The 12462-nt window shown below is 43.0% G+C and overlaps 2 protein-coding genes across 3 annotated transcripts in view; one reads left to right on the top strand and one right to left on the bottom strand.

Annotated features, from left to right (window-relative positions):
* Window positions 1–9430, bottom strand: part of LOC101032809 (zinc finger and SCAN domain-containing protein 5C-like) — a 30050-nt gene extending 20620 nt beyond the window's left edge. Inside the window, exon 1 of the mRNA XM_003924142.4 lies at window positions 9282–9430. The gene's annotated coding sequence lies outside the window, so the exon portion shown is untranslated. The remainder of the gene's footprint in view (window positions 1–9281) is intronic.
* Window positions 9431–9539: 109 nt separating this feature from the next.
* CCNI (cyclin I) overlaps window positions 9540–12462 on the top strand; it is a 52025-nt gene continuing 49102 nt past the window's right edge. For both annotated transcript variants that reach the window (XR_012516862.1, XM_039468223.2), the window contains exon 1: window positions 9540–10025. Coding sequence is in view for 1 of the 2 variants with exons in the window: in XM_039468223.2 (XP_039324157.1) it covers window positions 9954–10025 (72 nt within the window). In the remaining variant the exon portion in view is untranslated. The remainder of the gene's footprint in view (window positions 10026–12462) is intronic.

Below are 12462 nucleotides of genomic sequence, written 5' to 3'. Positions count from 1 at the left end.
TAAACAAAAACACCAGAAAATGGTGATCATCAGCTTCCCAATAAGATCTCAGGAATTGGGCAAGTGGGCTCAAGCATGCACATTAAGAGGCAAAATGGCAGTTTAACTGATACATGACCTTCTAGAAACATTTGACTGGTAAGGGAAGAACGCCTCATGGGAGCATGCATACACCACCAGTAAACACACTGAGCATGCTCCCCTCTCTAGCTCTAGTAGGCCACTGTGCATGCAGACAGCCCAGCCCCAGAGAAGAATTAGGGAAGAAGGGATCCAAGACCCTGGAAGCATGCCATCATACAAAGCCCTAAGTCAAAAAGTCAAACTGCACACTTCATCTCTCAAGTCGCCCACTTGGGCCTCTTCCAAGTGTACTTCCTTTCATTCCTGTAAAAGATTTTTAATGAACTTTAACTCCTGCTCTAAAACTGTCCTCAGTCTCTCCTTTTGCCTTATGCCCCTCAGTCAAATCCTTTCTTCCAATGAGGCAAGAACTGAGGTTGCTGCATACCTATGTATCTTTGCCACAACTAACCATAACCTCATGAAAGATGCTGAGCCAGAACCGCCCAGCTAAAGCTCCTGAGCCTCAGAAACTGTGCGAGAATATATATTTCTTGTTTTAAGCAGCTATATTTTGAGGTAGTTTGTTACACAGCAAATCATTTAATACCTCACATACTCAAGTCTAACACATAAAGATCTCTTATAATAGTTAAGCTAAAAATGAGTGTTTCTTATGTGTTATACATTGTTCTAAACCTTTTGCAAATAATATCCCATTTAATTTTTATAAAGACTCTAGGAGATATATTCTTACCTCCATTTTACAGATGAGGAAACAGGTCAAGTTACAGAAAGCTGAGTAGGCCGTGCAGGGTGGCTCACGCCTATAATCCCAACATTTTGGGAGGCCAAGGTGGGCGGATCCTTGGAGTCCAAGAGTTTGAGATCAGCCTGGACAATGTGGTGAAACACCATCTTTACCAAAAATATAAAAATTATGTGGGCATGGTCGCACACACCTACAGTCCCAGCTACTACAGAGGCTGAGGTGGGAGGATCAATTGAACCTGGGAGTTCAAGACTGCAGTGAGCTGTGATTGTGCCACTGCATTCCAGCCTGGGTGACAGAGTGAGACCCTCTCAAAAAAAAAAAAAAATACTGAGTAACTTGCCTCAAGGTCACAAGGCTAGCAAATGTTGCTGAATTAAAGAATGAATAATCACGTTTCTTATAAGCAGAACTTTATTTCATTCACTTCAGAATCTCTTTTAGTGCCTAACCCAGTATACAACTGGGACTCAAATATTTGTTAAATCACTATCTCATAATAAAGGCAGCTTAGTTTTTCAAGAATGAAGTCTTAGAAACCCTGATTATGGATTATTATTATTTTTTGAGACGAGTCTCACTCTGTCACCCATGCTAGAGTGCAGTGGTGAGATTTCCATTCACTGCAACTTTCACTTCTCAGACTCAAGTGATCTCCCACCTCAGCCACCTCAACCTCCTGGGTAGCTGGGACCACAGGTGTGCACCACCACACCCAGCTAGTTCTTTGTATTTTTGGCAGAGACTAGGTTTCACCATGTTGCCCAGGTTGGTCTCCAACTCCTGAGCTCAAACAATCCTCCTGCCCTGGCCTCCCAAAGTGCTGGGATTACAGGCATGAGCCACTGTTCCTGACCTGATTGTGGATAATTTAAATTGACTCCCAAAACATAATTCTTTTCCTTTACTGAGAAGAAATAAGTGTTATAGTAAACACATGTGTGAGGAGATTAAAAATAAACTTTGGAGGATTTTTTCCTTTCTCTACACATCTTCCCCCGCAGCGGCTTTGCAAGAGTTAAAGTGTGTTGATAGTCTGGTTACTTAATAAAATTCGTTGTTCCCGATTCTGTTAAATAAAAATTACAGGAGACCACTGTTTTAGACTAAACTCCTGCAATAGGTTCCAACAAACTAGACTGAAAATTAAAGCAGTCACCCATGCTGAAGTTTCATGTCACCAAACTAAGTTGTTAACTGAGAAATCAAGAGAGAGGGGCAACAGCCAATCTCCCAAACAGGCCCGTTTTAATCTACATAATAATAAAGTCCTCCCTGGTTTAGTTGTGTTTTTTTCATATTTATTTATTAAGAGATGCGTTTCTTTACCTTCCCCAGACTGACCTTGAGCTCCTGGACTTGAGGAATCCTCCTGCCTCAGCCTCCCAAATAGCTGGGACTACATTGTGTGCATTCTATCGCGCCCAAGAAAGTTTCCTTTCTTGCAATCCTTAACCCCAAATAACTTGATGTTAACCAATCAGTTATTTTTCCATTGTTCTCTCTGTCCCTGCTTTACAAGGAAAGTGACTTTGAAATAACCAGTTCTTAGCCGGGCGCGGTGGCTCAAGCCTGTAATCCCAGCACTTTGGGAGGCCGAGGCGGGTGGATCACGAGGTCGAGAGATCGAGACCATCCTGGTCAACATGGTGAAACCCCGTCTCTACTGAAAATACAAAAAAATCAGCTGGGCATGGTGGTGCGTGCCTGTAATCCCAACTACTCAGGAGGCTGAGGCAGGAGAATTGCCTGAACCCAGGAGGCGGAGGTTGCGGTGAGCCGAGATCGTGCCATTGCACTCCAGCCTGGGTAACAAGAGCGAAACTCCGTCTCAAAAAAAAAAAAAAAAAAAAAGAAAGAAAAGAAATAACCCAGTTCTTTCTTTGTTTCTGCTTCAGTCCTTCTCTGCCTGTAAAGCCAACCTCTTCTGCTCAGCTCACTGCAACATTTAAATTGTATCTTATGGAACAAATAAAAAGTGTTGCCTGATTCTAGAATTGCAATAAAGCCAGCTGAGGTCTTTAAACGAAATCTGCTGTAACTCTGTCCTTTGACAATTCAAAACAGTTCTAGAAAAGAGTAAAATGATATGTTGTTTTAATGATATATTTTTCTCCCAACTAAAAATAAATAAATAAATAAAATGTGAGAACTAAATCTGACCTTTTTTTTCTCTTGCCCAAATTCCTATGTAAGGGGCCTGAGGAGTCATGCCCTGTAAGCCAGAAAGTCTCATTAAAGGGGTTTTATTTAACACCAGATAACATGGACTGCTTTCCAACCTGACTGGCATAACATCACGACAGATAGAGGAAAATCAAAATATTTTAATCCCAAACATGTTTCTTTGCTATATCTAGAAATAGCCCAGCAAAGCTGTCTCTTATGGGAGAAAATCTATGTTCTCTAGAGAATCCCCTTCCCTTTCCAGACCTTTTTCCTAATCCAGGAGAAAATCAATGGAAATCTGATGATAAACACTTGCAGTCTGTTCTCTCTGAAGCCTGCTGCCTGGAGGCTTCCTCTGCATAATGGGAAACTTGGTGTCCACAACCTTTTATCTCAACCCAAATACTCATTCGACTGATGCTCTTTAGACAGTAATTTAACTCTTTCAACTAACTGCCAATTTGAAAATCCTTGAATTGGCTCTGTGGCGGTTCAGGCTTGCAATCCCAGTACTTCGGGAGGCTGGAGCAACCATGCCCAAGAGTTTGAGACCTGCCTGGCCAACATGGTGAAACCCTGTGGCTACTAAAAAAATATGAAAATTAGCTGGGCATGGTGGCATATGTCTGTAATCCCAGCTACTCAGGAGGCTGAGGCAGGAAAATTGAAAAGCACTTGAGCCTGGGAGGTGGAGGTTGCAGTGAGGCTGTCATCGTGCCCCTGTACTCCAGCCTGGGCGACAGAACGAGACTCTGTCTCAAAAAAAAAAAAAAAAGGAAGAGAAAGAAAGAGAGAGAGAGACAAAGAAAATCCAAAACCCTCCCCCCGCCAGCCTCCCTGTTTCCAGTTGTCCCACCTTTCTGGACAGACCAATATACATCACACATGATAAACTGTCTTGTGGAAACATTATCTAAAAATTTCATTTATGATAAAGGAGACTGGAAGCTTCTGTCATTAAATAGAAATAGCCTTGCCTTCTTTACTTTTTTACTTCTTTACTGCTTACGCAGTATTTCTAGAAATACTTAATGATGGGAAACCACTTTCTGGTCATCAATTTGATTCCCTTCCATTGTCCTAGACGTCTGAAAAGATCTCACTTTACACTATTTTGCATTACAGAACACAGTCTTCATGCTTTTTTTTTTTGAGACAAGGTCTTACTTTGTAGCCAAGGCTGGAGTGCAGTGGTGTGATCTCAGCTCATAGCAACCTCTGCCTCCAGGTCAAGCAACTCTCCTGCCTCATCCTCCAGAGCAGCTGGGATTGCAGGCACATACCACCATGCCTGGCTAACTTTTTGCATTTTTAGTAGAGACAGGGTTTTGCCATGTTGGCTAGGCTGGTCTCAAACTCCTGGCCTTAATCCAACCACCTCAGCCTCCCAAAGTGCTGGGATTACAGGCATAAGCCACCACACCCAGCCACTGTCTTTATTCTGATAGCTGTTTCTCACCTGCTTCCTTACTCTGCTCCTCTGTGATATGAAGTCAAGTATGGTTTAATTTCAAGATTCAATATTATAGTCATGAAATAAAACAAGTCTGAAATCCTTTTCCAGTAAAAATCTACTCTTTAGACACACAAATAACAACTGCACACTATACTTTAAAAAATATTTAAGATTAAATGCAAGCCAAAAATCACCAAAAGGTGACTATTTTTGTCCTAAAATGTAGTGCAAGCCAGAAACCTCCAAGGGAGAGACAGTAAGGAATAGTGATTGAAAGCATTCTATGCTTTGGAGACCGTCAAGCTGGGTTTGAATCCTGGCTGTGCCCCTCTAAGCTATGTGGCCAATATTGGGACTTACTTTACCTCTTTACCTTTGGTAAAACAGGAACAACAAAAATACCTACTATAGAGGAGTGCTGTGGGGATAGACACAAAAGAATGCGATAAAAATGCTTAGTACAATGTTTGGTACATACTGAGTGATAAACATGTATTAGTTATTATTACTCTCTCTCTTTTCTTAATTTAAGAGACAGGGTCTTTCTGTGTTGCCCAGGATGGTGTGAACTCCTGGGCTTAAAGATACTCCCACCTTGGCCTCCCAAAGCAGTGGGATTACAAGCATGAACTACCACATCTAGAAAAGCCATGTAGAATGGTAATCTAACTTTACTATTCAGAATTCCTAAATAGAAATTATTTACCTATACATGGATAATAATTTTTTTTAATATATCTCATTTATTTTCTTGGGGAATTTTATAAACTTTTGATTTTTTACAACTACAATTCATTGTAAAAATGATATTAGTCATTAAGAAAAAAAAATGGCCAGGCAAGGTGGCTCAAGCCTGTAATCCCAGCATTTTGGGAAACCAAGGCAGGTGGACCACCTGAGGTTAAGAATTTGAGAACAGCCTGGCCAACATGGCAAAACTCTGTCTCTACTAAAAATACAAAAATTAGCTGAGCATGGTGGCATATGCCTGTAATCCCAGATACTCAGGAGGCTGAGGCAGAAGAATCTCTTCAAGCCGGGAGGCAAAGGTTGCAGTGAGCTGAGATTATGCCATTGCACTACAGCCTGGGCAACAAGACTCTGTCTCAAAAAAAAAAAAAAAAAAAAAAAGTGAATTAAAGTAAGGTCTGACAAATGAATACTGAAAAGCAAGAATGTCCATCTTGGCTATGCACAGTGCCTCATTCCTGTCATGCAACACTTTGGGAGGCTGAGGCAGGTGGATTGCTTGAGCTCTGGCGTTTGTGATCAGCCTGGGCAACATGATGAAACCCTGTCTCTACAAAAAATACAAAAATTAGCTGGGCATGGTGGTGCACACCTGTAGTCCCAGCTACTCAGAAGGGTGAGGTGGGAGGATCGCTTGAAACCAGGAGGTGGAGGCTGCAGTGAGCTGAGATCACACCACTGCACTCCGGCCTGAGTCACAGGGTGAGACCTTGTCTCAAAAAAAAAAAGAATATCCATACTTTTTGTTCAGACAACTGCAACTAGTTACATACCCACCTATTACTTACTTGCAATTATATTTATAGTATTATAGATTAAATTGTCCTGGCAATCTCATAGGCAGTAAGATAGTCTTAAAAAGGATAAGTATATAATTAAATGGGAGCTCTTAAAGACTCCTGGTAACATTTTAATTGGTTTAATCTTCTGCCTAGAAGCTGGCAATTGGTATTTATAAAAGCTATAAAAACGTAGTATTGTTGGGCCTAGAAATAGCCCCAAAGAGGTTATGAATGACACTAATTGAATTTTTTTTCATTTTTTTGGTAGCAGCTTTATTATTATATAACTCAAACACTATAGAAGTAATCCATTTAAAGTATACAATTCAATGGTTTTTAGTACAGGTTGCATGTCCCTAATAGAAAAATATGAAATGCTTCAAAATCCAAAACTTTTTGAGTGTCAACATGACAAAGGAAATGCTCATTTTGGATTTTCAGACTAGGGATGATCAATTAGTAAGTATATAATGTAATGAAAACATTTCCAAATCTGAAAAAAATCTAAAATTCAAAATATTTGTAGTCTCAAATATTTTAGATAATACTCAACCTGAATATTTAGTGTTGTGCAACCATCAACAGAATCAATCTCAGAACATTTTTCCCATCTCAAAAAGAAGCCTTCAAAAATTAGTTGGGCATGGTGGCATGCTCCTGTGCTTCCAGTTATGCAAGAGGCTGAGGCAGGAGGATTGCTTGATCCTGAAGGTCAAGGCTACAGTGAGCCATCTTCATGCCATTGCACTCCAGCCTGCAGCCTGGGTGACAGAGCAAGACCCTCTCTCCAGAGAAAAAAAAAAAGAAAGAAAAGAAAGGAAAAAAAGAAACTGCAACATCATTTAACTATCATTCCCTAACCCCATGCCTGCCCCTAGCCCTAAGCAACCACTTAATTACTTTCTGTCTCTATATATTCGCCTATCCTGGACATTCATATAAATGGAATCATAAAATATGTGGTATTTTGTGACTGGTTTCTTTCATTTAGCATAATGCTTTCAAAGGTTATGTATGTTATAGCACATATTAGTACTTCCTTTTTATGGCCCAATAAGATTCCATTGTATAGGTTGGGTGTGGTAGCTCATGCCTGTAATCCCAGCACTTTGGAGGGGCTGAGGAGGGAGGATTGCTGGAGACCAGGAGTTTGAGACCAGCCTGGACAACATAGTAAGTCTCAGAGCACTCCAAATTGGGCATGGAGCCAGACCCAGTCTCTAAAAGAAAAAAAAAAAAAAATCCACTGTATATAGATTTATCACATTTGATTTACGCATTCACCAGCTGATGAATATTTAGGTTATTTCATCTTTGGCTATTATGAATAATACTAACATTTGTAAACAAGTTTTTGCATGGACAAATATTTTCATTTCTCTCGGGTATATATCTAGGAGTGGAATTTGCATTATTCTTACTGGAGTGAAAATCACATGCAATTTCATAGTCTAACAATGAAATTATGTTACACTCTCAATAGTGTTATGCAGAAATGCTACACTCTCAAGAGTAACACGCAGAAAAATGGTGACTTTGTTGAATGAAGACCATATAATAGGCTACATGAAGTGAAAAAAAAGTAAAAAAAAAGGATACAACCCACTTGAAATCCTCCTGGGGCTTCCAATGGGACTTTCCATTCCCTCTTCTGTTCTATGGCATCTGTCCCCTGCTTTCACATCCTGCCTCAGTTGTCTGAGGGCCAGTCACACTAGCTTTCAGAGATTTTTAGAATGTCTCAGCTTCGGAGCCTTTTCACATTTCCTCCTCTGCCTGTATCATTCTTTGCCCAGTGGTTTCAAGTCTCATCTTAAATGTCACTTCTTCAGAAAAACGTTCTCTGATACCAGGGAAAAAGCAAGTGTTCCAAAGCAGCCGGCGATTTTCCATCTTAATGGTTTTGATGCTAGAACTGTTTACTTGGTCAAATATTGAGAGCCTTTTATATGCAGGGATACAGTGTGAAAACAAAACATGCAAGATCCCTGCCATCTGCAACCTTATATTCTAGGGAAGGGGATACATGTACAAGTGAATAATAAATGTACTTGGTAATTTTAGATAGTGATAATTAGCTCAGTGGTTATCCTCTGTTTGGAATGCAAACTCCATGAAGACAGGAGCTATATCTGCCTTGGCTACTTCTAGTTTGCTAAAAGTCTGGCCACTAAATAAGCTCAATACATATTTTTTCACTGACAGTTAAAATAGGCATATAAAAGAAATGGGGGAAAAAAACGGGACTTCTATAAATGGTTGAGATCTAGCCCTTCTCTTCGTTTAAATTTTAATTATTTAAAAATATGTAATACCACATATTTTTAGATAATTAACAATTAAAATAGCAAAAAGCTACCATTTGTACTAACAGAATCGCAAATAAAACCCATTTACGTCACCACACACTCATTCAGCCCCTGTTAATAAAACCTATTCTGAAATACTCTGACGTGTTGGTTAAGTGGATAAAATGCCCTTGGCGAGGCTGGGCGCACAGTGGCTCATGCCTGCAATCCCAGCACTTTGGGAGGCCTAGGTGGGTGGATCACGAGGTCAGGAATTCAAGAAAAGCCTCGCCAAGATGGTTGAAACCTCGTCTATACTAAAAATACAAAAATCAGCCAGGAGTAGGGGCAGACGCCTGTAATCCCAGCGACTTGGGAGGCTGAGGCAGAGAACTGCTTGAACCTGGGAGTGGAAGGTTGCAGGGATCCGAGATCGCGCCACCGCACTCCAGGAGGGACGACAGTCTCAAGGAAAAAAAAAAAAAAAAAAAAAAAAAGCCTTTGGCGCATTGCCAAGCAGGTTCCACGCCGTCAGCAGCAAAATTTATGGTTTTCGCTGAGGCTTTAAGTATCCGTGATATGATTCTCTCTAATTTTCCGATTTCTAAAACCCTTCAGAATCTCCCTCCACCCACAGGAGGTGGCGGCGAGAAAAACCGCATTCTATTTGCACGTCAACGGTAAGAAGAGAATACGTTTTGCTAAGTCAACAAATCATGCAAGATCTCCACCCGAGACATCAGTAGCCCAGTGAACCCTTCTAAGAGCCTGGAGATGAGTAGGGCTGGATAGAACCAAGCTACGCTAGGCTGGACCAGAGAAGCCGACCGTGAGAACCCTTCCCCCAAGCGCAGCGCTCGGCCGCTTCTTTCTTCCCCGGGCGCCTGCGCAGCGCACTCTCCGGCCACCGCACGCCTCCTCAGCAGAGCCTGGAGACGCTGACGTCACCGCGCAGACTGCAAGCAACCCTTCGCTCCTTCAAGGAAAATGAGTCCACGCACCTTCGGCTTTTCTTAGCCCCCAGAAAATGTCCTCCCTCCTTCCATCCCAGTGCCAACGACTTCCCCAGCCCGTCTTCTTTTGGCGGGACTTCTCCGTACTTTCGTTGGACCCCAAAGGCGGCGGAGAGGAAGCGAAAGGGTGAAAGACCAATTCGCGTTGTTTACAAGGAGTAGGCGAGTCTAGGAATCGATCCGCGAGGGCGGAGCCGAGGAAGCCGGCACTTTTTCCTCTCTTCCCCTCCCTCCCCAGCCTTCCCCGCGGGCGGACGCGGCAGCGCCTCTGCCTCGCTTTTTCTTATTTTTTCCCCCTTTCCCCTTTCTTTTTTTTTTTTTTTTTCCCCTCCCCCCCTTTCACCATTTCCCCTCTGAGGCGCTTTCCCCGGGCAGGGGCAGAGCCGGTCTCACCCCCCGCCTCTCCCCGGCCCCCGCCGCCCTATGGCGAGAGGGAGCCCCCTCCCCACCCGGGCTCGAGCGGCCGCGGCCTCAGGCCGGGGGTCATCATGGAACTAATTCGCTGACGAACCCAGAGGCCGCAGCCGTGCGTCCCGCTCGAGCGCTAGCGCCCGCGTCCCCCGGCTCGCTTCCGCCTCTTCTCCCTCCTCAGTCGGCTCCGTCGTCCCGCGCGCACCGCCGCCGCGCGTCGAGGAGAATGAGGTGGTAACGGGCCCCCGGATGACCCCACGTCACCATTGTGAGGCCTACAGCTCTGCCGGGGAGGAGGAGGAGGAGGAAGAGGAGGAGAAGGTGAGGGGCGGGGGCGGGGGGCTTGACGCGTCTCCGCGGCCGGCGCCGACGCGCTGGGGCCCCGCCGCTCCCCCCGCGCCACCCGAGTGGAAGCACCCGTGGCTGCGCTCTGCTTGCCGGGGACCCGCCCTCCCGCATCTCCCCCGGAACCTGGGGAACCCGGGGAACCCGGGGCCGCCCTCTTAGTCCTCCCGACCCAAACCGCCCCTGCACCTGCCCAGTTGAAAACGGCCCTACTGTGTTCCCTTTAAGGCCAGTTTTTGTGTTAGCGAGTAACTTTTTTTTTTTTTTTTTTTTTTTTTGTGGCAGCAGCAAATTACCTACTCTGTAGAGGCTCAGGGAGCCTGTGTTTATACACAAAGAAGGGGACACACCCCCACCTTCAGGTTGAACGGTCCTGCGTGGACTCCGGGAAGATGCCTAACTTTGCAAAGCGGAGTCAGTGCCAAGTGAATGGGGTGAACCTCCGGTGCTGGGAAATTCGGGGGAGGGCAACATTACCCAGGGCTTGGGGCGGGTAGGTGGGGTAATCCGAAGGAGGTGAGATTTGAGTTGTACCCAAAAAGCTGGATTAAATACCGGAATTTGAAGGAGGGCAAATGAGCCTCTGATGGAGCTGGGGGTTCCGTTGCAGATGGTTTTGGCAAAAGTTGAGAATTGGGTAGCAGTGGGAGGTGTTTCGGGAGGTAGAATGGACTCAAACTCTGAACTAAAATATTTAGGTTTTATTCTGTCAGTGGGGAGCCACTCTGTTTTGAGCAGCAGAGCATTACAATAATGATGTTAAAAAAACAACACTTGAGGCTTAACTGCCAGGCATTCTCCTAAGTGACTTGCAATTCATTTAATTCTCCCAAGGCTGGTAGTAGGAGCCTCATCTCACGGATGAGGAAAACTGAGACCTACAAGATTAACTTTCTCGTTAGGCAACACGGCTGAAACCCGGTAGCCAGAATTAAGTCTTACTCACTGTGTGGTCTCTGACCTGAAAATGGATTTGTTGAAATAACTGCTTCTAGCTTTTCCAGGTCGTTTGTGGCAGATGAAATAGAAAGGATTGGTCAAACAGATTAAGAAATAATGGATGGACTAGATTTAGATTGGTTAATTTGGGACCAGAGAATCTCAGAGAGTTTGAGCCTCTGTACTAGAAATTTCTTAATACTGATGAAGTATCAAGAAATACACAATCAGCATGTGTTAGGGAAGTTCAGTAAAGTTGATCTGCAGTTACAGATACTGAGTTTATGTGGTAATGTGACATCCTCGTAGGTTAGAATGGGTCTTCCAATGTGTCTTGCTCAAGATTGGAAGCTGAGAGTCTTTATTTTGATTGTGTAATACATTAAAAATGAATATTCATCTTCCTGTGTATGTTTCTTCGTCTTTAAAATGGGCTTTATGGCTGAAATGGGGGTGTCGTGAAAAAACTAGATAAAATGGACTTACTAATAACAATTTCATGAAGCTGTGGGAAGATTACATGAGTTAATATGGCATAGCACTTTGAACAATAGGTGGCCAAGTAGTAAGCACTGCGTGCTTTACTTGGTAAGCTTTTTACAAGTGAAGCTGTTGTTTATTAGGCATAATGCTAAATTCTGGAGATGGATATCAAAGAATTCATAATAGGAAAGGCAAGTCTTCCAATAATCACAAAGCAATTAAATGTGAAAGTAGAATTATGTCCAAGTACAGATGAAGGAAGGCAGGGCACAACTGCACAAATTTAGAGTCTTACTCACAGACTGATGGCAACTTTAGGAAGGGAGGTATGAACTAGAGGACACTTAAAGTTGAAAGAACAAGTTTTTGTACATCGTTGGAGATCAGGAAAGAGCATACACTTGGAATTGCAAGTACCTTAGTTTATTGTTTCTAATGCATGAAGTCAAGGAGGGAATGGTAGAACTTCAGGTGTCTTTTATGGTCACATTAATCCCTCCTTTCAGAATGGGAACTAAGATTCAGCACTCGGCACCAGTACATATTAGTGAAGTTGTTTATATTGTATACCCAGCACTGTGCAGCACTTTTCCTCAGAGCAGCAGGGGGCTGTGTATACATATCTGAAGTAGTTATGCTGTACAATAAGCATTACCTATTGCCTCAGACATTTGGTAAGCGTGGAAAAAGGAGAAGCAGCAGCAGTTGAGCAAATGGGAGGAGAAATGTGAAACTGGTTTAAACTTTTGTGTGTAAAATGCCAACCAAAATACAGTCTTCTGTTATTTCTTGCTTTTCTAAAAAGCATGCAGAATTGGATGTGACCAACAATTAGGCTTACAGTAACAAGATAGAACTATACAGTTTTTTAAAACAGTAGAATTGTATTTTAAATGTTCGCATTTTATTTCTTAGCAGAATTTATTAATCTAACTCAATGTGTTTTACACATTAGAAAATAGGCTTTTGTCAGTAAAAGAAAACTGAAGCC

This window comes from Saimiri boliviensis, chromosome 3 (assembly GCF_048565385.1).
Source record: "Saimiri boliviensis isolate mSaiBol1 chromosome 3, mSaiBol1.pri, whole genome shotgun sequence".
NCBI lineage: Eukaryota > Metazoa > Chordata > Mammalia > Primates > Cebidae > Saimiri > Saimiri boliviensis.
This window is presented reverse-complemented; position numbering and strand designations above follow the sequence as displayed.